This window comes from Lipophrys pholis (assembly GCF_963383615.2).
Source record: "Lipophrys pholis genome assembly, chromosome: 2".
NCBI classification, from domain to species: Eukaryota; Metazoa; Chordata; class Actinopteri; order Blenniiformes; family Blenniidae; genus Lipophrys; species Lipophrys pholis.
Window position 1 is genome coordinate 10,319,934 of NC_137636.1, and position 27,855 is coordinate 10,347,788.

At 41.1% G+C, this 27,855-nt stretch overlaps 1 protein-coding gene across 1 annotated transcript in view; it reads left to right on the forward strand.

Moving 5' to 3' along the window:
• The first annotated feature begins 7,556 nt into the window (after positions 1-7,556).
• gpc5a (glypican 5a) overlaps positions 7,557-27,855 on the forward strand; it is a 139,554-nt gene continuing 119,255 nt past the window's right edge. Inside the window, exons 1-2 of the mRNA XM_080491254.1 lie at positions 7,557-7,981; positions 11,351-11,512. Of these exons, the coding sequence (XP_080347380.1) occupies positions 7,831-7,981; positions 11,351-11,512 (313 nt within the window). The 5' untranslated portion in view covers positions 7,557-7,830. The remainder of the gene's footprint in view (positions 7,982-11,350; positions 11,513-27,855) is intronic.

Below are 27,855 nucleotides of genomic sequence, written 5' to 3' on the forward strand. Positions count from 1 at the left end.
AAAAAACCAACTGGGATACACATTTTCAATCACAGCATGTAATAAGCGATATTTGACTAACAATACTATTTCAACAAGCCACGCCGAATCTGATCACATTTCATTCATACTTTGAACTAGTCGCAGGAGGCTCTTGTGTAAGGAATTCCAAAGAAAGGCAGTGGAACACAAATTAGCTTGTGACTCTGAAACACGGCAGAGTGTGGTCGTTCTCTGTCTGCATGTGTACGAGCTCCCACCCCCTCGCTTTAAGTGATCCCTGCTCTTGTGAGATGTTTTTTTGTCTTCTGTGAAGCTTCACAGCTGAATGGGCCTTGGTCTGGCGAGGTGAGTTTGGTTGACCTCGAGGTCACAAGGAGACAATGGTTGCCTGGCTTCTATAGGAAGAACAAAACAGAGACCCCCGTGCTCATGGCCCCTGGTGTAGGAGGAGCTTGGAAATGGTAGGCCATTTTAGAAAAAAAAAAAAAAGGAGCCGAAGTGGAGCTTGATCAGAGGGGATGTTTTGGATCTTGAAAACAGACTTGAAAAGGGCGACTGTTTCCACTGCCACGTTTTCAGTTGTTCATTATAGCAGAGGACTCAACTGGTGTTTGTGTTTCTACGTGTCCTCAACTACTTTTTCTTCATATGTATCCTGAACAATATTAACTATTATTCTGAACGTGTCCAAAAATGCTTTCTGCCTCTGATACCTGCTCTGGTAGATAAATCTTTAATGATCCTATGTGCAGAGCCTGAGCTGGTAAGCGAAGGGGGAGGTCTAATAAGGACAGCCTTAAGCTTTTATCTGACCCCATGGGACGATGGGAAGTCTACAACCTCCCTGTGTCCACCCACCCCCCACCTCACTTCCATATGCAGAGGAACTACTGGCTTTGTGTGGGGGGTTGGGGGTCATGACTGAGCGGTCCCACTCCCACAGTGACCAGGGGAGGAGAGAGCGGCTATTTTGGTTTAAGGGTAGAACATTGTTTTAGTGATCGGTGAATTGAGGGGGAACTGGGGCTCAAATCTTACACTGGTTGTATCTTCTGTGCGGGAAATTTCTGACAAAGTCTTTAAGAACTCAATCTCCATCACAGAAAGTCACCTCAAAGTAAATAACTATGCTTGATATACTTAGAATTATCTGTTGCATATGAATCCCATTATTTTTGACGCTCTGTGGGATGCAAACATGATTCTGTTAAATGAAAAATGGGTTCAATGGTTTGAGAGTGACACACATTTTATTATATATATACATATAAAGCGATCATCATGCCAGAACAGTATTTAGTTTGCTAGTTCCCTCTGCTGGCCAGCTTATACACTGTAAACTGATGTGTATTTGACAAATTGCAGGATTTCTCCGGATAGTGGTGAACCCACAGCAGTTCTGCTAATGGTGCCTCTTTCTCTTCACATCTGCTTTGAAGAGATTTGAACATGATTGAGATGCAAATGACAGGGGCTTATTGTCACGCCAAGACTTTGTACTGAAATGTAAATAAACATGTTAATGTTTTTCACCAGACCTCCATTATATTCCTAATTGGTGGTTTTGTTTAATGAGCAAAGTGTGGCCATGGATTTGGGAGCATCCAAGGTTAAAGCCATCATCCCTGGGCCCTTTGTCATGAAAATCCATTGTGTCACCTACTTCAGGAATACACTTCTCTTTGTCATTATTATCACTGTATTTGCATGTTTATCTTTTCAACAAAGACTTCTTTGGGGGGATTTTCTTTTTTTACGCTTGCTGTCAAAAGTTACAGGGGGGACCTGCCACCTGCAGCTTATAGTGGTGACACAAGGAGCCCAAACTTTACACTCTAGTAGAACAAGCAGGAAAACAAAGGGAGCTCTGTGTGCTGAAACAGTACATAAAGGTGAGTTAGCAAAGCCAATTTCTCACGGTGAAATAAAGTAGATTAAAGTAAAGATAATGCACTCTGCAAATTTTGTCATGCACAAATTCTACCTGAATTTACTCTTTAATAAACTTACAAGAAAAGAACCCTAACCCCCCAACAAACGTCAATAGTTTAATTTAAAACTATTCCATATGAATGTTAATTTTTTAAACACATTTGATTTCTCTAAAATTAGAAGAGCGACATCTTTCACAAACATAACATTTTCTCATACAATCAGTTTAATCTTCTGCTCAAGAGCAAACAGAATAAAATCTTTAAAAAAAAAAGTACTGAGTGAGGGTCTGACATCTTGTGTGAGGGGCCTGAATTTGTTGCAGAACTCCACTGCTCTTCAGATGTGGTTTGGTTGTAACGTCTGTCAAACATCCAGATGTTTATAGCTTGAATTTGAGAAGAAAAAAAAGACAGAGAAAAAAGGACAATGTGAGCTTTTTCTAAGCATGAAATATTAAAACCATTTTGGTCTATATCGGGGCCACAAACCACGAAAGGCAAATGCGAGTCCAAACATTTTATGAAAGCAAAAGAAACCAGTTTTAAACTATTCTAAAATGTTTTACAAACTTCAAAGAATTGTCTTCACAAGTTGGAAACATTTCTGTTGGAAATTTAAAATCATTTATTGTTTTCATAAATTACTTTAACATATTATTTTGATTGTTTGAGTGTTCTTTTTGGGGAGAACAACTTGAATAGTTCCTGTGGAACTTTGGCCAGTTACTTCAAAATAATAAAAGTGAAGTTTTCATGGTTAGATTGATTTTATTTGTGACAATAAATTATCTAGGATTCATGGAAATCTTCATAGTTAAATGAAAAGTTGTCTGAGACATCTGAAAACCTAATTAACAAAACTGTTTAATCTTTAATGAAATTCATTGTTTGATGAAGTGCTTACAGTTTCTGGCATAAAAGGCAATTTTACTATTGTACTGTTTATGACAACACATTCATCACTTATTTATTCATTGTTCTATTGAATACTTTTCCTGATTAAATAAAAAAAACTATTATGTTAAAGTTAATAATAATGATTATAGTATGAATCCTAATTTACAAACCTCAGTAAAACATATTAAATTGTTAGATGAATTGTGAACAAAATGTATTTTAATGTCACAGTTTAGCTGTATGAAAGATAACAAATTGAACGAATTAATAAATATATGATCACGTTGGATGTATGTTAAATAAACAATTTTCCGGCTAATTTTGACAAGATTTGCAAAAAGCAACAGGTTAATTATTCGTTTTGTTTTCATAGTTGAACACACATACACGAAGTGTAAAATGCAGATCCGTTTTTTTTTTTTTTTCTTCTTCTTCTTCTGTTTGATGCATTGATTTTATTGCATATAAATAATCCCGGCTGCGGGACTCTATGTGAATCCGAAACTTAAATGTCCATTAAAGTGTTTCCCGTTATGCGCCGCATATCATTTCATATTAATGGTGCAGCAAACAGCAGCAGCACGCTCCCGTGTCCTTCCCCTGGAGAGGTGGAGGCTGCTTGGTTGGAGATGTGGGTCGGAAGTACCGTAGTTTATGTATGCTAATAGGGGAGTTGGGGGTTGTAGCTAGATATTTACGTTCAGTGGGAGCCGCCCTTCATTCACCCACATGGTTACCAACTGGTCGCCTTCGCGCCACTTTCCTAACCCCGCAATCATTTTTTAAGCGGCGCATCTGGACCGCAAATTGGCTCACGGTCGGCTCGCTCCTCGCACCACGCTTCGTTTTTGTCCGCCGTTAGAAAAGTTTTCGGGATAGTTGCGTATTTATTCGTCTCTTTTTGTCGGCGAGGGAGACACACGGCGAGCCCAAGCAAGTGAGCGAAGATGGTGGATTTCGGCTGGTGAGTGTCTGCCGAGCGCATGTTTATCGGCAAGGAAGTCAGGTTTTTGGGGCTAATTTTTAATCTCAGTTTTGGTTAAAGGTGTCCCCAGAACGGCGTTTATTGTGCTCGTCTTCGCGTGCCTTCAAATCGCGCCCGTGGGGATAGCCAGATATTAACATATAAATGATATGTTTGCGATGAAAACAGTGTAACGTGAGGCGCATGGCAGCCCCCTCAGCTTCCACCATTGAGGGAATGAGGGAGATTTGAAAAAGCTTGTTACGGAGCCCGCTCCGCTGCGCTTTTTTAGCAACTAGTTGGAGAAACATCCAGCCTCCGGGAGGCAAACCACGACTTTGTACAAACGCACCGGTCCGATATTAAGAAAAAGTTCCAAATGTGGTGAATTTGCTGCTCGGTCTCGAGTGCAGTGGTGTGTGAGTTAAAGTGCCCCCCAGAACAAAGCAGCAGCACATGGGGCAGCTTTAGGCCGCGCGTTTTAGCTTAGCAACATTAGCCTAGCCACATAAACTTCTGAGTTGTTGTGCTCGCGTTACAAGCACCAATATCACATTGTGGACACGTGCGTCTTGAGAATACATCTAAGAGACAAGTTGGAACAGCGTGGCAGGTGGTCGTTGTTGTATTTTTTTTAAAAACCCGTTTGTTGATGCTAACGGCTAATCCATGTCGTCAAACTCAAATCTCAGTTTTTATTGTCTCCTAAATAAAAAGGAGCCGGTGGTCTGCACTGAATCCACCCAAACTGACCCCATTTGCGGTTATAGTTCGGGCAGACTCGGATGTCGCTCTTTGGACGGTAGTTGGGTCCAGAAAGTCTTATATATTTTTTTTTTCATGAAGCTAACAGGAGCTAAGTAGCTGGCAGCTCGAAGCAGCGCAGCACGGCTGCAGCTAGCCGCTCCGCTCTTACACGCACGGTAGCCTTGTTTTCTAGGACGTCCCGAAAACCGCCAGCCACGCTTTTTTCCCCGCAGGCACGCAACACGCAGCTGCGAATTTCAGCGAGCAACGCCACATTTGCGTTTAGCTTGACGGCTTAAAAGTCATTTGGGCTAAGGTTGGCGCACTTCGAGGCGCCATGTTAAAAGACGGTGGGGGAGGGGTGAACAACACGGTGCCCGTGCGCACGCGCTTCGTGTCGCAGGGGAACGCGGGCCGCCGCTTGTGCCGCTCATTCATGTTTTCAGTGACCTCGTGTTGCTCTGCGATAAGCCATAACATCTCGTATCGCTCCAGCAGCCCATTTTTTCACTAGTAAAAAACTCACCAACGGTGCTGTTTAACTGCTCGGTCGGTAGGGGATCACGGGTTCGTGTTTATTTACTAAAATCGGGTTTCGCCAGCCTTTCTCAAACCGAGGAGCACGTGCACCTCCAGGGGTAATTCAGTGTACTGCAGGGGCACGTTGGGAAAAACAACAATCGTTCATCAGTCCATGTTAATCTCGTTAAGCGAGCGTTTATGTCAGATTTTACTGTGTTAGTGCAGCAAAACCTCAGTACAAAAAGAAAAACCATGACGGCATGAACTTTGTCAAGACTTCATCACATGTTTATGCTGGTGCATAACTTAGTAGTTCCCCAAAACGTTTTTTACAATGGCCTTTCTGCCCAATATTTGTGTTCCTCCACGTATGAGACTAAGCTGTAAAGCTTTCCTTCTGTTTTAACACATTTATGTGATAAGATGGTGTATTCCTAAATGCCTTTAACCTGTGTTCATTGCTTTACTAAGCTCTTCTGTTTTTCTCCACAGATTCATTGTGAGATGCAAGAGTCCCGAGACATTTGGAGCATGTGTGACCTTCTCTCCCATGAAGCTCTGATCTGTCAGTGTATTGTCAAAGTGCTTACAGTGCAGGTAGTACTATGCAATACCTACTGCAGTGGAGGCACTTACAGCAATACTCTTGACACTGGTGTGCGCCTACTCTGATGTCGCTTTTCATTTGAAGTACCATCTTTGTGCTAAGGTGCATCTAGTGCAGATAGTGAAATAGACTAGCACCTACTGCCCTAAGTGCTCCTTCTGGCATAAGGGGTTGCTACATGCGTCACCAGACATTTGTAATTTCCAATTGGGCAAATATCTCGCAGTTCACTGCTAGTTTTGCATAGTTGCACTACAAGAATAGATGAGTTGTGCAAATCTATGCAAAACTGATGGTGGCCTGCTTGCTCTCCACCTGTTAACAGTTTTGGGGGTGTCGCATCAGAACGCAACCTGTTTGCATGACACAACTGTCTTTCCTATCCACCAGGATTGTTTCTCGTCAGGTGACATCAGTTTCAGCAGTACTAAAGTGCTTATAGTGCAGGTAGTGTTTTCTTCCTATCTACTGCAATGTAAGCACTTGAATTACTTCTAACTGCATCTTTCCGAATTCAAGCGTGTCGCCGCCATCGACCAATGTGTGGATCACTGCACGGTCAGTTTTGCTGGTTTGCATTCCGCTTCAGATGTTTGCTGTGCAAATCCATGCAAAACTGACTGTGTTGATGAACGATCATCTGCTGAATGTTTTATTTATTTATTTTTTGGTTATTTGGTTGTTGTTGTTTCTTGTCCCCGGGAGATGGTCGTCCATTCCTGTACAGGTGGGGATTGGTAGCAATGCTGTTTACCTGAAGGTATTGCACTTGTCCCGGCCTGTGTAGGGAAGAGGAGATTACGGTCATCTGGATTCTGACCCAAATGTTGAAGAGAAAACTTTGCTCATCTTGGTGTTCTTCACATTCGTTTATTGATAATTTGCAGTTTTGCCTTAAATAAATTTAATTTTACATTCAGTCTTTTCTGTTTATTTTTCATTTTCTTGTTTCTGAAGCGTTTGTCTCCCTGGAAAGTTAAGGCACCTTGAGTTCACTTTTGCCTTTCACTTCAGTACATTTTCCCATTTTAATGAGACCAAAGGACTGAACTCATCATTGACAGAACTAAATACATGATTGACTTGAACTTTCGTACACTTAAGACGTCTGTCTCCACTTCTCAAGCACCTTGGATACTTTTACTCTTTCAATTTGTCATCCATACATGTTAAATGAGTAAATAATTCATATAGGTGATAGTTCTAGTCTTTGAATTCCTGATTAGCTTGAAACATCTTGAATTGAAAATCTTATCCTAATATGGTCATTTTTATCTATGATAATGTAGTAGTGAGATGTGGTTGATATCTTTAGAGAATAAAATTATAAAGATAAAGTGCATTGTATGCTCATAAGTTGTTTGTTTTTCTTCCCCCTTTATTTTGGTTACACGCTAATGTGTGGATAGAATAAGACTTCCTATGTCCCTTTTATCAGCAGAAATCTGAATCCGTTGGTACTAAACCTGACGCAATTCAAATGTATAGATGGGTTAATGAGTACAAGGATGGATGATTGTGCAGAAAAATAACATTTAGTTTGAAAACATTTTAATACAGGTGATAATTTTGAGACAAACTAATCCCTAGTGTCCAGAGAAAGGCAAGGGAAACTTACAGACCGCCATTCAGACACAGATCAACTAACTGCTTTACAAAGGGATGCATAAAAGCAAGTCATCAATGGAAGAAGACCACGAAGTGAGCTGCTTTGGTAATCATGATGCAACTAACCTTTTCTATCTTGAAGTATACATCATGAGTTGAAAGTTTACAACCGGGTATTTCCCGTGAAGGATCGATATGCAGAGGCGCGGGGTGTCCGGCAGATGGCGCTGCTCGGCCGCACTGGCGCAGCCGTGCAGCCGCGGCGGAGTGCAGGTAACGTTACGGTACCGCCTCTGCTGTCTGTCCAACCAACTTGGACAACATGCCGCTTTCAAAGAGTCAAGTCACATCGCTGCAACTTTCTACCCGCGTCTAGTTTTAGAGGCTTTAATCCGGAGCGTTTCCTCAGCGGAAACACAAAACGCCACATGGTCGCTGCGAAATCCTGAAATGTGGACTCACCTGGTACCTGGTCTGTAGGTTTGAGGAGGAACCGCGACTTTCGTACAGGCTTCACTTTTTGTCATTTTATTTTTTTGAAGGGATCATTTAGCTTGGATTTTACTACGATGGGAGTTCTGTGGACGTACTGCGTTTTCCTCCTGGCTTGGTGCTGCTGCTTTGGACATGGACGCGCAAACAAATGCGATGAAGTGCGCAAAGTTTTCCAACTCAGGCAGATTGGACCAAATCAATTACTGCCTTCGAGTCCCAGACCAGGTATGTAAATATGTTTACCAGGCTGATCTCAGAAGATACCCCCCCCCCAAAAAAAATCACAGAGGAATGCAAATGATTGTTATCTATTAAATGAATAACCAATCAACATACCAACCCGCAGAGGGAAATTCATGTATTTTTCCTGTGGAGATCATTTACTGCTTTGTTGCTGTGAACCTGTCATTTTCAGGCTTCTTTAAACACTCTTTGAAGTCTCAGTAAACGCTCCTTCTTGAACCCATTTCAAGGGTGTGTGTGTAGTTATGATAATGATACAGAGTGTGGAAGAAGTGACTTGATGCTGCATCTTATTTGTCTGACCGTTGTGTCTTTTTTTATTTATCTATTATTCATTTAGTATTCAAGTAAAAGTCGTGCCCGTTCTTGGTTTAGATATTTATTCAATCTCAAGAGTATCTGCTCAAATTACTGTTAGGCGGCTTGTTGGATTCGTGCTTCTCAGTGAAAACCCTTCAAGCTGGATTCAAGGAGCAAGTTAAAAGCGAAACTGCCTAAAAAAAAAAAAAAAGCACCACTCCCTGTCTTCATTACATTATTACCAGCAGTGCACAGCCTAAGTTATGCTATTTTAACCTCCTGACACAGGATCTAATGCTGCTGAGATTACTTGTTGGTCATGATGAAAAAGTACCTCTCCTCCCTCCCCTGGGTGTTTACAGCAGATAAGTGGCTTGCAGGGATAAACAGGAATTATTTTGTGTAAAGTTAGGTAAACTAGGCTTCACTTAGCTTGCTGCACGCCACCCATGATAATTCAGTACAAGATTTGGGGGGAATTATGGGTGTGGATGTTTCATGTTCATGTGGGCTGTCATTGAGTGGATGGCTTGCGCCTGCTGCTCCTCTCTGTGCTCCTCTTGGAAAAGTAAATCCTAATGGTGTTGACTACCATGCTGCCACAAACTGCTCCTTGTATACTTCCTCGCTCTGTTCCCCCACCGCTGCCGCTGTGAGACAGAAAAGCCTTGAAATGCCTCCTAAACCTCTAACTAACCCTTATAATGCCATCACCACTCCCGCTCCCTGAATGAGCCTGTGTGGATTTAAGTCTTTTTGCCGTTTCACTGCAGACCTGGAAAGTACTTTCTCTGAGATAACTTGTGTGCAGCGGGGGCCTCTTTTAGTTTAAGGGATGATAAGCTCCTAGGATTCAGAGGCTGCTCTCCCTGTAAAAAAATGTGTGCTACTGTTTTAAAACTGCTAAACTGCTGACCTCCCTACCAGCAGCAGACAGATAAAGGCTTCCCAAGTCCAAAAGCATCTTGAGGTGGAAAAGATGTATCATTTCCTTGATTCATTTAGATCATTAAGCCTCAGATGGAACGAGGCATAGTAGATACATCAGGGAGATTTTAGAAGTTATCTATAACTGGGTCTACTTTGGGTGAAAACTAGCCCTCAGAAATTCCAGGAATCTGAGAGAGAGAGACGCTGCCCGTCTGATAAGAGGTGCCAAACAGTCTTCAGTTCAGGTCAGAACTCAGCCGGTCAGAGGTCTACCGCCAGGGCCTAAAAAAAAAAAAGCTGCTGTCTGTCACGCTGGAATTGGGAATAGTTTCAGGAAGCTTTTAGGTTAAAAAAAAGCGAGACCCGGGGCCACTTTCATGTTGTCTTATCTGGAGGACTTTGAATTCCTCCACGTGTGCCATCGCCTCCTCTGCTCCCTCCTCGCTCTTGAACCTCGCAGGGAGCTGATAGTGTCTCTGGCAACAGCCCTGCACTCTCTGCCTAGGCATGTCTGAGAGCCTTTTGCAGAGTTTTGGTCGCTTTTAAGATGTTTTCATTGTCCCGTATGTGAGCAGATTGCTTACATTTGCTCGTAGTGGAAAACTGAAGACCTTAGTCTGAGTGACGCGATGATGCTTTGACTCTGGTTTTTAACCACATGATCTGAAGGTTTTGATTTTGCTGCTTCACTAGAGCTTTTCTTTTTAAAGTTGTGCACTGAGGAAAACACAACTATCTTTCATGTTTTGATATACCTTTATGCTTTCAAACAGTAGCTCTATTAATCTTTAACGTGTGTAATTCTAAGCTTCCACTTGTAACGTGTGTGGCCAATAAAATGGTAATTAAGGACTCGCACATTGCCTTCAAACTTTGTTTTATTATTGTTCCCAGAGGATAAAGTCTACCGACGTCAGCTTTGTCCTGATTTTATAATCACGTGCCACCATCAGCTTGACATTTATGGTGTTTTACTGAACAGTTGTCAGGTAGATCAACAAACATTTTGGTTCAAATCGTCACATTTCTCTGTTATTCATTTTCATTTACGACTACCATCAGCAAAACAAAATAAAAAAATCTCATTAAAATACATGCAAAACACTCATATTATCCCTAAATTTAAGTGTGAATGTTTGTGTTCAGCGTTAACACACAAGAACGGCAAACACCAAAATGATTCGCAGGAGTCACTGTGATAATCTTTGCTTTCCAGTTTGAGCTGAGAGCTCACATTTAGCTCACCTCTATGCCTCAGGACAGCTTCACACACATCGCTTCAGGTGTGAGTCTTGTTCCTCGGCTGATAAATCGAGGGCAACTGCTCGTCAGTTTGAAGAGTCTATCACACGGATAATACAGAAGACAGGTAGACTGAGCACTCCTTCATGCCTTTGGGCAGTTTCGGGTGTCAAATCCGTCTGATTTGCTTGTCATTGGAATGTGTGAAGGTAAGTGGAGCACACTAAAGACAGCAGGGGAATCCATAACCTTGGTTAATGGCAGCGGATTTGAGTCTTTTTGTTTTTGTTCCCCAGAAAAAAACCAATATATAGTGGTGATTATTGAAATTCGGAACGCTTCACAGGGTCTTGCTTTGAGGATATTTAACCAAATCCAAAGGATTTCTCTTTCAAAGAATGGGATACTTGATGACAGAGTATGAAAACCGTTTGACTTGTGTTCTGTTGTAATTAGTTACATAATCAAGAAAACATTGCAAATTACAAACACAGCAACTGCGGAATCTGCTCAACTGTTCATTTGACTGGACTGATTCCAATTTTTTCCAATTTTTGTGATACAATTTCATGACGACACATCACACAGACTTTTGCTGTCAAATATGTACCAGAAGTATTCTGTGTTTGAGATGGTCAGTCTCCCCCTTTACATGGAAAAACCTTTAACGGGCGCCCCATTAAATCTCTAAATTCACTTGGTAAACCAGATAAAGGAGTTGAATGGATGGCTTTTGATTTACTAGCTCTTTAGATTGCCTAACCTCCTAATTTGAGAGGTGCAAAAGGAAAAAAAAACCTTATCTTCTTTACTTTGTGTTTTATTTCTCTCTCTCGTTCACTAAGTTTTCAGATGATATTTTATCTTGCTGACTCTCAGGTCCAGACCTCCAGGTGTGCATATCCAAGAACTTGACGTGCTGCACCAAAAAGATGGAGGAGCGATACCAGCTGGCGGCTCGAAGGGACATCCAGAACATCCTCCAGACATCCAGCTCCAGCCTCAAGTTTCTCATATCGCGCAACGTGGCTGCTTTTCAAGGTGAGATCTGATTGCTCTGTGCATGTTTAGACTTCACGGTAGTGACTCCATGCACACGCGCCGGGTGCCAATGTTTGTCATGATATCATACGCGTGTAAATGTTTGTGAGTATTTTCCGAGCTGTAGTATACATTTAGGGTTTGTGTGGGTGCTCTGCAAAAACAGTGGATGAGTCAGCGTGTGTGTGTGTGTGTGTGTGTGTGTGTGTGTGTGTGTGTGTGTGTGTGTGTGTGTGTGTGTGTGTGTGTGTGTGTGTGTGTGTGTGTGTGTGTGTGTGTGTGTGTGTGTGTGTGTGTGTGTGTGTGTGTGTGTGTGTGTGTGTGTGTGTGTGTGTGTGTGTGTGTGAGGCTCCACTTCAGGACAAACAGAGTCATGGCTGTCCTCCTTCCACATCTACCGCCACCATCTGATCTCGAGATTAGATCGCTTTGCTGTTACTGTTGGAGGCTCGGCTGGCCGGCCGGCCGGGCCGTCTGGAGGGCTACATCTTTGTCCCGGATATGTTCAGGGGACTTTTACTAAAAGCTCTCTTGCTGTGTAAGGTGCCCTGCTAAATATTTTCACATTCAATCAAAACCTGAAGTTGTCCCCGTGATTAAAGAATTGGAAAACAGTTATCTCATGACAGACATATTCTAAATGGGCTGAAGTGGACATCCATCTCTGCATTTGGTGTTGTTTTCCATTCCCCTCCATCCTCTCACTCAGCAATGCTTTACAGGTAGAAACTTGCCTCGCTTGCTATGCTCACCCTTCCCAGTGTGGGATGTTTTCGTTCACTCTGATAGTCGTCATATGATGGCTCAAACGGGTGGGTGACAAATACAGAGCTTATGACTTGAACGTACAGTCTCAGACATATCATTAAGCCAATTGACTTTAACGATTGCCTCTCGGTTTAAAGACGTGGCTCTTATCCTCCGCCTAAACTCAAACGATTTCGAGGAGAGTCTCGTGTGATCACTGTGTTTTAGTTGTGGTCTTCAGGGGCAATGCCCTGATTTTTTATTTTTTTGGTCAGATTTTTTCATGTGTCTGCTCACTCCATGAAGTTGACATTAAATAAAATGACTGCAGTATTTCTTCTCTGGTTTTTAATGTGTGGCAAATCTGAAGAAGCTTTAAAACAATGTTGTAAGCATTGCTGACGTTCTGAAAGGAAAGCTCCCCCACCCCATCTGTGACACTTCTTTCCTTTACAACTAAGTTACAGATGTGTAATTTAAACTACCCAAACATCTAGTTTGCGTTCTTAAAAAAAGTGTTTATATGGTGGCCTCTTTTCATTTACAGTTCAGGGACATGCTTCACAATCTAGCACAGGGTTGGGCAAATCATTTTCCAGAGGGGACACTTAAGAAAACAAGCACTGCTGTGGCGGGCTGAACCATAAATAAAGCTCAATTCTGCCCAATACAATTGTATTCCTTGTTTAAAAGTTGCGTGTTACATGGTTTTGATAAGCTACAGCTCGGCGTTTTGGTTCAATACAGTTTCTTCTCATGAGCCTACATTTTTGCGATCGTTAGCTCTGGTTTCTAACACAGTGAAAACTGGTACAGGTAAACACAACCAATCAGTGAAAGCAGCCATTTTGAAATTATTAATCAAAGCAGTTTGGTGCACGGATCATTGAAACAAATTTTCTTTGGATTCCTAATTTCTGATCGACCTCTCTTGGGGCAGCAGAAGACAACCAGCGGCAGTATGGCTTCCAGCGATCCCCTGCTTCGATCGAGGGAGTACTTATGGATGCAGTAGGCTGAATCTGTGAACAAACTAAAAATACATCTGGGCCTACAATCATTGTTACCAAGGACGATGACTCTCTGAGGCACAGGAAAAAACGTGCACTACATTTGACTTTGATTAGACACACAGCTTTAATAAAAGGTTTCAGTCACAGTTTATTTTTATTCTTTTGAGGATAGGGAACGTACAGTATACAACTTCATCACCTTTATCCTTAGATGTGCATTCAGAGCAGACCTGGGCATTATACGGCCTTGGGTCCACATGAGGTCCACTGATTGTCACTGACCGGCCAGCGAGAGATCGAGAGATTTTGGGAGTCAACAGGTACACGATGCAAAACACTACAACTGCTTTGCTTTAATTCTGGAAATGTGTTGACCAGCAAAGCTAAAAACTTCTAATAGACTGATACAGAATGTAGGGTGTAAACATGACATGTGGATCTAACTACCTGTTTATGTTTTAAAGGTAAAGTGGTGTCGTCAATGTGTAGAGAAGAGATTGCGATATTCCTGGAATCAAATTTGAATCATCATGATCATCAGCCAAAACCCACAAAATAAATTGCCATATGCAGAACAGTAGCTTTTACAACATACTGCTTTTTTCTTGATGAATATTCACATTTTATAAAATTTTGTTTACCTTATTTCCTAGTTCCTCCTGTGGCTCCATAAAGATATAAAATTGTCCACCCCTGATTCAGGGAGCCTTTTTGTCTTCTCGCCGCCTCTGAAAACGTCTCATAACAACCACGGTACTGAGGATTTCTAAGTCAAACAAGGCATCAGGAGCCGGTAACTGTTTGAAAATGTAGTCCAAATGAGTCGCACTCACATAGCTTCGCCTGTGGAATGGCAGCCAGTGTGCGATCCTGCCAAACCAAACAGAGTTCCCTGTCAACATCGGCTCCCATCAGTCAACAAACATTGGCGGCTGCGTCAAACATCCAGGCTGTATAATACAAGTAGCAACAGAAGTTCAGTCATCCAGGCTGCGTATTGGAGCCACAGCTGCAGCCTAACGGTTCTGAATATTGAGATTATTAAACAATAATGGATCGATCCTAAGCGGCTTTTGTGAAAATAATTTTTTTGTTTCACTCAAAGAACAAGGAGACGCCGCAATGATAGGAAAGTCACATCATTATTTCAACAGATCTGAGACGCTGGCAAACAGATAATTGCTTGTTTTGTTGTTGTATTCAAATGTGTTTGCAAATTCCTAAATACAAAAAGGCTAATGGCCTCCTCTGAAGGTTTTGTTAAACACTTAGAGCCTCATCTATTAAACCCATGCGTGTGACAAAACAAGGTAAATGTGGCATTGTGGCCATGCAAGTGGAAACTGATCCATTAACAGGATACACTGCAAATTGAGTCTGGATATCGATTTATAATGTCGGGTGTGCCTTCTGGATTGTACAAAATACTGGGAAGAGTTTATAAGTGATGAATGTGCAAGGTGATTTACAAGGTCATGTAAATCAGTTCAGCCTTCAGGAGGGCTGCTGCTGCTGCTGTTGTTCTGAGGACGTTTCCTTAACTGGCTCACCACAACTTTTGTTTGTGCACTTCAAGATTTTCTGAGTTGTACTTCACATTCTGACTTTTGTGAGTGATCATCTCCCATATTGTATTTGTTTGCAAAATTCACATTTATTAGCTGTTATGCTCCAATATATTGGACAATTTGAATACATTTCTATAGCTTTGTGCGCTGATACGCTCATCTCCTCATCGTTGCTTTAGCACTTCATTTGATCACTCCATGTGCTGTGCTCATATGCAACTGAGCACAGAAACGGATACCGATTGCAGCTTTTTGTTTTAAAGCAAGCAAAGTCCCTTTTTGAATGTTCCTATTGGCAGGTGATATCGCTCATGGTGACATTCTTGGTAATTGTCAGTAAATTTTAAAGTGAAAGTTTGTGTAACCATGGAATTTAACATGCTTTGTGAATCAGGTCCTAAACCTTTCTTTTGTGCTAATTCAGATTGTCCCCTTAGTCACTTGTGACACTGAACTTACTTTTGATTCTGCGAAAAATGCATTACTTTATTTATTGGTACATTACTTCCACATACTCATCAACAAAAGTGTTGCAAGCCATACTGAAGAAAAAAAAAAACTACAACAAAAAACAAAACAAAACTGTGTGGGCCACTTTGCGGAAGCTGCAAAAACATGACCTACCATGTTGGCTCAAAGAAGCAAGAAAGCCTTGTGCTTGGAGGAGGATGGGGTGGATGTGTGGGTTATCTAGGGTACATACATAGGACACAATGATGAGACTGTAGTCAACATGTAAAGTTTGTGAAGTCAAACATTACAGACTATCTCCTGAGCCTAAATCTAACCAACTAGCACCTCTCCGATGGAAAACACATGTTTACTCTCGTTTTCTCGATAATTAAAAGCATGTGAGTTCATCTTGTTTTGACTGTAAAGTCCCATCAGAAAAGTGTTCTGTCATACATATTGTTTCAGAACCAATTTTAAATCTCAGTGTATGGCATGTGTTGATGATGATATTCAGACTGTGCGATTTGAAGCCCACTCATTAAAGCATTGTGCCATGATGCGACCAGTTGTCACAAGTTATACAGCAAGGATGAGCAACTTCGGTCATTCTGAGTGTCACAAGAATTCCAGTTTCCTGATTTTCAAACTGCTTGTAAAGTATAGGAACAGGAGCCACACATAGTCTGCCAGACACCAGTCTCTTCATCCCTGCTCGACAGGATTCGATTAACATTTCAATCAAGACATCATCCCTGAATAAGTTACTGGTGGGATTATTTATCAGAATTTCTGTGGATTGTGTATGAATACAAGCATTGATTTCATTTTGTATTCAAACCAAACCACACATTTAGACAATGTTCATTACAGCCTGAGCTGCTCATTAGCCTCTGTTGGACAATGTTTGTCCTGCTATTGAGGTAAATCTGTGCTGATGAAAGCTGATACTTGTTCAAATGTTGATGCAGACTTTTTGGCTGAGGGTTAACGTGTCTTGTTTACACACAGACACAAATGCACATACAGACATGCACACATGAACCAGTGCCACCCACGTGGCATTGTTCGTGTTGGCCGCGGATGCTTTAAGAGCCTTTGTCACCCGGAGAAGACTGGCTGTGACAGAAATGTCTGTTAAGATCTGAGAACCTCCCAGAGTGGAAAAAGGAGCTGTTTTGCTGTTCATGTGCAGACACAAAAGAATCACAAGTCAAGCATTTAATCCACTGTTCATATCTGGGGAATGCTCAGTGATGCTGAATTAATTTGAGTAAAATGTTTCTTATTTATCTTGTGTGACTGTGGGGTTTTGTTTTGGGTGTTTTTTTTTTTTTTTGGGAGATTACAATGGAAGTGGAAAAAAGCCAGCAGGTTTATCCTTGAATGACAGTAAAAAAAAAAAGAGCTTTCACTTAGATGCCCTCAACTTTTGCAGTATTTGTGTTCTGTTTCACATCAGGAACACGGGCAGGAAAGATGAATCTTTTAGTGGGTAGGTGGATGGGTTTCTTTGTGCTGGAAAAACAAGTCCCACAGATATAGTGGTATGGTGATTGGCAGCCTGCACTGTAGCTTGAGAGACAATGAAGAATGAGCAAAGTGTTTAATACATTACAACCACAGGCAGGAAGAAGGACGAGTTAAAAGGGGGTTGGCTAATGTGGTCATTTGTTATGTGCAAAGCCTTCAATTAGGCATCTTTATAGGACGTAGCTAAAGAGGGTGGGTGGGAGGGTGAAGAAATTAAAGGAATATAGCTGGATAACACTCAGGAGACATCAAGAAAAAAACCCTCAGAACACGCTATTTAAAATGTTTCATCCTAGGGAACTTGGTTCTCAAGTTTTTCTGCTCGTAATGGGGCACAGTTAAAAAAAAGAAAAATCTTTCCAGGGCATCTTTTATGTCGAAAAACCACTCAATGCTTTAATGTAATGAGAAACACAAATAAGTGAAAACAAGCGCTTGAGCTGTTAATTATGAGTGCAGCTTCAAAGCGCAGCTCATCCCGCAGCAATGTTTCATTACGTTTCTCTCTCTTCTTCACAGAAATGTGTCACAACATTTCAATATCTCGTCCTTAAATGAACCTGACCGTTGCCTTTCAAGTCATTTCACAGCCAAAAGATAGCAGGGCAACTGGGATGATTGAAAAAAAACAAAAAACTGGAGAAGACTGAGTTGAACGCAAACTGTCAGCAGACGGCCTTTGAGCTTCGCAGCACATCACTTTCTTCCCCCTCCATCCTGGTCTGTCAGCAACTCTCTCAGGACTGCATGTTTTCATTCAGCGGTTGTGAGGTTTCTGCGCTTCGTCCTCGCAACGCACAAATATGTGGCCCGCTGTGCAGGGCTTCAGGGGAGATCTTTTTTCATCCCATGCAGGTTTGTCTTACATCCATGGCAACCAACCTGTGCAATCCCAGCGCCCCGTGGGGCAGGAGTCAAATAAAGCTCAAACTTGGCCCACTGTGAATCAGCTGTTCACATTGCATGAGAGAGCGTCTGAGGAGGGCCACTCAAATTATAGGAAAATAGTTCGAGATCACCACATCAAAGGATTTCTCTCCTCCAAGGAAGCTTTGATTTGGGGAACAATTTGGAAAGCACTGTGCAGAGCAGGCAAGGGATACTGAAGTTTGAGTAAATAACAATCAACTTGTTGCACTAGCTGGGGCTGCACAGTGGTTAACACTCGTCTGAGAGGTCTGGGGAACTCTCTACAATGAGTTGACATGTTCTCCCTGTGCGCAACTTTTTCAGGGTACTTAAATCATTAATTTACAATTTAAACATTCAAGGGGTCATATTGTGCAAAATTTACTTTGTAATGGTTTTTCCAACAGTAATACCTAGGAATAAAGCCCCAGAAGTGAAGAAAATCTGTCATCTCTCTCCCTGGCTTGTTTAAATATTTAAAAAGTGTGTTGCTCCAACGAGCGAATGAGAAATCAAACCTTATATAGTGTCATCTGGGGTTTAACCAATCCCAGTCAAGGTAGGCCCTCCCTTTGACCCTCCCACAATTAGGCAGCTCTGCTCTGGCACATGGCACCACGAGACGAAGTACTTCCTCCTCTTCCCAAGATGGGCATGTAAGGGCGGAGCCAGTCCAGCTCACACAGACACAGAAGATTCTGCATGCAGCTCCTATGACTGAATATTCAAATGGATGAAAATCAAGGAAAAGCTGGATTTGGGGAAATAAACTCTGAATACAATGTTGTTGGACCAACGAGACCCATGTAAAAGTGTTGAAAACGTGTACAATATGACCCCTTTACATGTTTGTATGTAGTTGTATTATTTTTGCAGTTAACATCAGTAATTCTGGCAAATCTTGTGAGAAGTTATTTTTGAAATATGCACTTCAATTGTGTTTGTTAAATCGACTCTTGTATGTGTATAATGAATAAGAAGTTTTGTTTCATAGCTTTGTTTCAAACTGATCCCCTACATAAAGAAATCCAACCAGGGGCATGTCAAAAGCTTCAACAGACATGTGCTTTTAAAGTATAATCATGTCATCAGCACTGAATTTGAGGACAACATTAATTTACCTGCCTGTGTGGAGAAACAGCTGTTGTGACTCCGATCCTTATGTAATCATGTCTAAAACGCTCGGATTAACACGTCATATCTTGTTTATTTAATCTATACAGATTAGATATGAGTTGGGTCCTGTAATGTTTTGGTTTGAACCTGGAAGGCTGCCAGTAGAGGGTTCAGTTCACAGGCTTTACCTTTCTTGCAACTCTGTTTCATAGGACTAATGCGAAGATGTATAGAAAAACCTTAGAAATGGGTTGGGGTTAGTAAAAGTGTATTTTAAAAAAAGAATAATTCAAAAGTTGATCTCAAGACCTTCGCCAGCATGACCTCTTGAAGCGCACATTGAGACTGGCAGCTATAAATTCAATGCTCTTGTTAGGTGGATGTTTGTGGCGTGGGGCTGTTGTGACCGTTAACACCGTGTGGTTTGTGGTCTTCCTGCCAGTCAGTGTGTCATTTTGGTTTCTACCCTGGGAAGAAGAGAAATATTCTCATCGAAATGGGACTCAGGAATTCAGCAGACACAGCCAGTCATCCAGCCTTTGCTTTTTATTTGCAAACTTTGTAATTGTGAGCTGCAGTTATGTCAGGAGCACCACGGGTGCTGACGAGTGCAGGATTAAAGAGGCACGACTGGCTCCTGGTATTGCTGAAGTGGGGAGCGAGCCTGTTGTTCTCAGGACTTGCAGTTTAGACTCATAAATGCTAATTGTGTGTCTGTTTTTAAACAGCTTTTAAAAGAGCCTCTGTTTACTCTTTGAATCATAAAAGGATCTTAGTTGAATGGCAGTGGCTCCACAGCTTGACTATGAGGAGACTGAAGTCTGCTGTCAAACTAGTTCAATGCACTCTGTGCTGAAGGAGCTCACATTAAAGTGGACGTAAACCTGCTTTGATTGCTTCAGATTAGGCATGTGATGTGAGTCTTCTGTGGCAGGCTGTCCAATAATGCTGTCAAATTCCAGGAAAGTTCTCCTACCATCCATGGTTAACACCTATGAAGGCCATAAACCTCGGTGGGTCAAATCCGATGAAACTATCTTTTTGAATTTGATTGGGAAAAAAAGACAAAATGAAGATGAGACCAAAGAAATTGAGTGAAATTAGTGTTTAATGAAACAAAGTATTGTAGAACTTTTAATGACAATTGACTTTGTCACATTCAAATATCAAAGAAAGTCAAAACAAGAGTAGTTTACTGTCTTTTGAAAACAGTCAATGTAATTGTATCTGTGTCTGCTTTACCCAAGTGTAGGTTGTGGAGTTGGAGCCAATTCCACGTGGCATTGGGTGAAACGTGTGCTACACCCCAGACAGACAACCAGTTGCACTTAGTGCAAATTGTTGACTATATGATTATTAGACAAAGATCCGTCTAACCTGGACAAATCACCAGTACATGACAAGGTAGCTTCAGGTGTAGCTTCAGTTTCCTGTTCTTAGGTGAAAGGTATGGAGCTCAGTGTGGTCTCGTTCTCTGTGACCCGTCAGCTTCAAGGTTTCTCCTGTTGTGCATTCACAGATGGTTATAAAGAGTGGTTATTTGAGTTACTGTAGTGTTACTGTAGTGGTGACCAAGAGATAAGAGAAGCACATTTGAGATTTGAGGTTAGCAGGAACGCCCCTGCTAACAGGTTACCGCTGCAGTTCCCTGAGCGACGCCCTCGATCCTCTAAAGCGGCCGACCATGACAGGCCACTGGTCCTCACACATGGAGTTAAGGTTAATCATGAATAGTATTGGTCGAACGCAGACGTGAAATTTCCCCAAGGGTATTGAAAAAGTATGCTTTCTTTTTTTCTGGTCTGTTAAACGGGCTATGCAAATACATTTTGATAGATTGATTGATGTTCAACCAGTCTGGCCATTTTCCTTTGACCTCTGGTATTAACAAGGTAATTTGGCCACAAAACCTAAACCTCACTGGGTATTTTCCTTTTTTTTTGGGCCATTATTTTTAGACCCTAGAGAGGGTTAATGTGTGACATTCCCATTTTACCAGCCGTTTCTGAAACAACAAGGCCATGTTCAAAGTCACTTCAGTCACCTTCATTCATCATTCTCACACTCATAATAATCAGCAGTTGATCTTGAGCATGTTTACATGCCTAAATACTTTGAGTTCATGCCATGTGAATAACTGATTAACTACTCGTGTTAACAAATAACTGAGCACATGTACCCAACGAAGTAGCAGTTGAATCTTTCAGTTTAGTGCAGTGAGATATTAAAGGCCTGTTCATTATATGAACGCTACCATCAGAAGCACCAAGAGGTAGTTTCTCCTGGGGGTCTCAAGCAGGGCAAATTCTAAAAGGTTTCAGCTGTGTAATCAAGTGACATGTTTAGATATTACCATAGTGAACATATTGGTGAAAATACAACTGACCCTCTATTATCAAACCCATTAACAGTATTGTTATTTGCTAAATTATTTATCCTTTTATATGAAAACCAGTGTGCTAAAGAAAAAAATCATTACAGTTTCTGTTGTTATAGCTGATAAGCCAGTTCTTACTCTGTTAAGATGCACTTGTCTTTTGTTAATGTTGGCATAAAAAAAACTGAATCTCTTGAGTAGATTAAATATTTACATTCCATTTCAGCTCATTATTTTCTGTTATTGGCTCACGAGCAATTCTACCTCAATAAACTGGTGAACTGTTTCAAAGTTACTGACTTGTTTGAAAATAACAATTTGGATTGTGCAAGCTTAGGTCTGCTGATGATGACTTGTATGACTCATTTCCACTGTCGTCTGCTTCAGATGTGTTCCTGTGTCATTACCTGGGAACGTTTTAGGAGATACTGTTCAAAGCAGTGGTGGAGCAGCGACCACACTTGGCTATCCATTGCATTCCACATTTCTGAATGAATTTCAGCTTCAAAACTATAATTTCTGACCACGGATATTGTGCTCTGACCAGCCCTGCTGCAGCACTGCATCACTGACTACAGTAACACACTGTTCCCTTCCAGTAAAGTTTCTATGTTGGTCACAAATTGGCCGCTCGCCTCTGTCGGGGAAAATATGCTGCTTTTTATAGGGCTCTGCATTTTAGGATCTTTTGTCTTTGCAATGAGCATTCCTCATGTTGCTTAGCTCCGAAAAACACAACAGGCTGCCTCACATATAAGCTGCCTTATCTTGCCAAAAACAATTCCGCCGTTATGAAAGGCCACCTCATACTGCGATCTGAGAGGTCTAAAATATCAGCTTTACATTTTGGTTGTGTGCAATGACTGCGGTTTGTCTACAAAATATCATCACGGTGATGTATTTGTAGAACCGTAGGCTTTGAATGCTTCTTTCTTTTCTTTGCACTAAGCATATCAGATTTACTGGTTGGTTTTAGCTCAACCTTTTTGGGCCAGTTGAAAATATCTGAGAATGTACTGGATAGATTACGTCAATGAATGAATCCTAGTGACTGGATTGATCTCTGCCAAGTTTCTAATGACTTGCATCGAGTTGATATAGATCCCAAAGCAGTGATGAAATCCTTTGATCCATAATCCCATCGAACTTTGGGCAACAGCTTGGTACTCCCTGGACAAGTCTCCAGTCCAGATAGGAGATCACCAGAAAAAGATGTTGCTTGTTTTTGCATACCACTGAAACATTCAGTTTGTAAACTGATATAATAACTGATATGAGGTTTTGTAGGTGGTAAAGACTGCTGTACAGAACACTGTCATCTTTAAATTGTTCTGATTAATGCAAATTGCTGATCATGTGATTTCATTTGATACATTGTCACATGCAATTATACCCTTGATAAATCATGCTTATCTGATGACATTTATAACTGAAGACTATATGCTTTGTGTTTATGAGTTTACTACTCTAGCAAGTGATTGCATTGCACTTTTATTAAGAGGCAATACATTTTTCAAACATCTGCACTTTCCTACAAAATATTGTAAAAAAAAAACAAAAAAAAAAACATCCACTTCTATCTATTTCATGATAAAAATATCTGGAAAAACAAAATCAAGTCTTTATCATCAATGCAATTGGATTAATTCCATTGATCTACAAACAAAGTTAGTTGACGATCCAGGTTGAAAATATTCACATAACGTAGGGTTAGAGTATACATAGCCATACACCCCCTGGCTCTCCTTCACTGCCAACATAAGGTCCAACATGTGTGGTGCTGAGCCTACCTCTATAGTGCCATTCTTACGTCAAGATATGTTTGTCCAGTACCAGCTGGTATTATCTGATGCTTCCTGATACTCACAGATTCTTATTGTTTCTTCTCTAAATTGATCAAGTCATCCATGTATTTGGATTGGCACTAGTTACGATGCTAGATGCCCTTATTGATATATTCTAAACATTCAGAGGTTCAGAGCCGTGATGAGAGAACCACAGTGGAATTTTATGCAGCGTAGAAAAAAAAGAAAAGATTAATATCTTGTACATGACACTAACAACCGTCACATATGATGTAAATCACCAAATTGCAGTTAATATTATTTAAAATGGTAAATTCAAAACAACAACATGTAAACTCTTCACCTGCTAACTTTGCTTGTTAGTATCTTAGTGTAATTTAGATTTATAGATCAGAACACTATACTGAAACAGCCTCCCAGAGTTGCTGATATGTTTGCGGACTCAGTCTGGTGGTCCCACAACACCAGCAAACTGTGTGTCCCTACATGGCGAGTACTCCCAGGTCTAATTGTTTGGCGCAAAAAGGTATAAGCATATGTTTTTATGTGACAAATAAAAGACGGAAAGGCTTACACTGAAGTAGAAAGGCCTTATTCCCACATCAATAAAACCTTGCAGACCTTGCGAAGTGAATGTGTGATGAATAGTTGTACAAACTGAATGTATTGAGTGGTGGATGGCTTGTTTGAAGATTTCATAGGTTAACTCTCACAACTGGCCTTCAAATCTATTGCAACCTGCTCTCTAGTCCTTTGTGCGGGACCTTTTATTGAGCAGACTCTTTGTCCACCAGGTCTACAGCCGTCCCGTCTTTGTTGCCACTTTTACAAGAGGAGCGTTAGTGTGCGTGCGTGCGCGTGCGTGCGTGCGTCAGCCATCACAGGGGCCTCTCCTCGAGATTCCCACAGAATTTGAGCTTGGCTTTGTGATTCAGGGCTGGACAGTTGATCCAGGGGAGGACAGAGGGTGAAAAAGAATGCGAGGAAGAAGAAGAATGACCGACTGAAGGAGAGAAAGCTGGGAGGATGCCAGATTCTATTGAAAGTCTTTGCACAGCGTTTGAAGTCAGAGGATGAGGATTTAGAGGGAAGCAGGATTATTCAGAGTCAATACCCTTCAGCAGTCCAGGCGTTTGGGCTGATGCAAAGAAACAATGTAGTCAGACTAACTGCGGCTGTTTTCTCCTCTGTCATTTATTTTCAGCTCCTGTGTCAAACAGGATGGTTAGCATGACACTTTTCCTAATCTTGTTATGTGCTCTGCATTTGATGGCAATTGTTAGATATACAGTACTTCTTCTGAGCGGAATCAATCCTCTCCTCCTCTCAGCAAGGAAACCACTAACTACGTTTTTGACATAATTTTCTTTTTTTTCTTTTTTTTTTTTTTTTAACTATAGCTGTGTTTCATCGACTTCAGATTCTTATAGTGATTCAATTTTTACTTCTGTGACCCACAGAAACCTTAAGTAAACTGTGGTTTTATATAATCTTCTGCCATGAATAACATTTCAACAGCCTGTATCCCCATCTGACACTCAAACACAAAGCCTGGAGCGCTGTCATTGTGTCAAACGGGGGTCTAATTGCCAACTTTCTATCATTGTGGCAGTTTACTGCTGCTCTGGAAATCGATTTTTATCGACACACTTCCTCAAATCCCAGATTGGTGCTTTTCCCCAGAACTGGACGCACGCACGCACTCACGCACTCACGCACGCGCGCACTCACGCACACACACACACACACGCACGCACGCACTCCTCTGCAGCCACTCACAACATAGAGATGAGCCCTAAAAATACACACACTTGTCAGCACTTTATATTGTCTCCTGTGTGCCTGTTTGAAATGGAGATTTATGGCTGCTGGCTGTTGTCTTAAGGCCATTTTTCTAGATTAGATTATACAGCACACTGCTAAACAGGAACTCTGCATGACAGATTTACCCTTGTTCTTTTTTTTTTTTCTTCTTTTTGTCAAGTCCTGTGGAGACCAGCATGGTAGTATTTCAATTTTTGTGTGCTAAACCTGACTGTTCCTCTAAAAGAACTTACAACAGTTTACAGCCAAGACTGAAGTGACACTTATAACCTTCCACCCAAACCACGTTACTTTGAATTGGTGGTATGTTAAGTGAATGGTTTGGGCCATAATAAGCTCTTTTTCTGGAAGCAGTCTTCCTGTTAAGCCAGGATTCTTGAAAAAAAATAAAAATTAGATGTCCAGTTTAAGAGGAAACCAGACACACAATAAGGCTGTACTCTGATACGTAAGAACATTCGACTGGTGAAAATAACTTTCTTGAACTGATAATCAGGCATCCTATTGGATTTCTGCAGAAACACACAGGATTTCTGAAAACTTTGCTTGTTATCTTTGTTTTTGCAGCTCCCTTGGTGTTGTTTCTGCATTGTGCTTCTCTGTTTCCACTGTTTGGAGAAGACAAATCACTTATTCTGTCAGTCAGATGGAAGGAAGTATTTCCTAAGTTAGGAAGGAGTCTTCAGGGATTAGGCTGTAGTCGTCTGGGCGATGAAATCCTAAACACAGCAACACACCAAGCCCACTGTCTGCTCCCACTCTGCCCTCACGCTGTCCTGCTCTCCTACATGGCATATATAATGGTATAATTGTCCTGCTTATCATTGCTATCCTGAAATGAGTGACAAATGAGTGTTGTTTTTACTGTTGGGAGTCTAATGTCTGATAGCCTGTTTACTACCTGATAAGAGAGTCTGATGTAAATATTTGGATCCACCTGATTAAGATCTTTTTAGCTGATTTGAATAGGAAAAAAGGGACAATTTGAATACATTCTGTTTATGTTTCTTTTATTAAAATGTTCATTGTTACCTGTTGTGTAGGTAAAAAAAAAAGATGAAAATACTATATTATATTTATATAGCTTTCTCATAAAGCATTAAAGAAGTGACTGCACGACATCCTTCCACGTCATGGGTTTAGGAAAGATTTGATCTGCAGCAACCAGAAACATTTATCTGATGTTGATGCTACAAAGGAAGTTGGAGCACTTAATAAATCGAAGCATTTACTGGCTTCTTCCGGCTGCACTGGGAAATGTTTAATGGGTGTTCCCAAAAAAGACACAAAAGACAATATAGCTAAATGTGTTTGGGGTAAAGCACTTTATATTTCCCCCATCTTATGACGTAAGCAACCACCACAAGTACAGTAAATTTGGGGTCTGGGCCTGGGAGTTTGTGTGCTTCTCCCTTTACCTGATTGTACACCCATTTTCTCTTATAACCTATAAATGTGTTTGATGTTTAGTGGGGAAATGTGTATATGAGTGTGTGTGACGGTATATTTCACTGTGTTTTCTCCGTGATGGAATGGAAACCTCTCCAAGGTGTACCCTGCATTTGCCCAGTTAACTGGGATCAGCTCCTGCGCCTGTATGTAGAAGGTGTTGGTTGTTTGAATTTCCATCTTGACCAGTTTGACACATTTTATTGTGTCAAATTGTCCTCAAGCAGGACACTAACATCCTGGTGGTCTGTGGATGTGTTGCATGGCAGACTGGGATGGTGAATGTGACGACTCATGTAAAGTGCACCGTGTCTTGCTTCCAATCTGACTAATAATCTCTTATTCAAACAGTTTTTCTCATTCTTCATAGATGCCATTTATTTCTGTGCTTTAATTTGGGGTTTTGTAACCAAGTCCATGATGGGAATGTCGACAGATGCCCTTCAAATTGCGGCTCGGCAGATTTTTTAAATTAAAGATCTCAAAATAAACAACTATTTCTACAGCAGATGCAAAAGGTACCATCATTATAATATATAATGAGTGTGTTAGACCTCAAACTGGAAACTGACGTAGATAATGTGACATTTCTATTAGATTTATGGAGCTGTTTTTGCACAGATGAATGGGAACTATTGTTCACAAATACTGCAATAATGTCATAATTCTGATATAACTTCTCATGACTTAGATCAAGGATTGTAAATTCTGAGTGATGAAGTGACAATGCCGAGTAATTCAAAACGGTTTACAAAGTTTTCCTTGCGGTTTGTCAACAACGACTGTAATTGGAGATTTATCAATAACACAGGGCTCCTTCTTTGTGGGAGAGTCAACAGGGTGAACTCATACAGCTTTTACAGCGCCTGGACGCAACACACCATATCGTCTTTATATAAATCTAATGTAATTATCCAGTTGAATAGAGTAATCACTGGCGTGCTGTGAGCATGAGGTCCTCTTTTCAGACTTATGACAGCCCTGTTGGCTCCTTCACTGGCATCTAACAGCTCCCTGAGGCCAGCCACAGGAAACCCTCAACAGCCTCACACAGAGACACCTTTGAAAGCTAATGAAAGCTTTATTATGATATTATTATATTCACTCTGGCTCTTAAACCAGTGGCAGCTCGCACCCCCTCTTTTTTTTTTTTTTGTTCAGGGTCTATGTGTGTGTGTGTCTGTGTGTGCAGAGTAAAAAATCTTTAGAAGTCAACATGAGCTAAGCCTGATGTATGTTTCTACATGTCCGCCATGTACGCAGAGATATTTGACCTCTACCTACCCCCCCTTTCCAACCCACACAGTCACATACACACAGAGGGTCGTGTTTTCGTCATGTCACACTCATTCACATCCATTTTCTGTTGCCTCGCTCCAACTTGAACCACAGCTACTACTAATGTTACCCTGCACTCAAACTATAGCTTTTGTCTGACATTGAGTCTTTTATGTTGTAGAGAGACACATGCTTTTTGACCCTCCAAAAAAAAAGAAAAAGAAAATGAATAAATGAAACGAAGGCAGATCCCCACATGACAGCATTAGCAGAT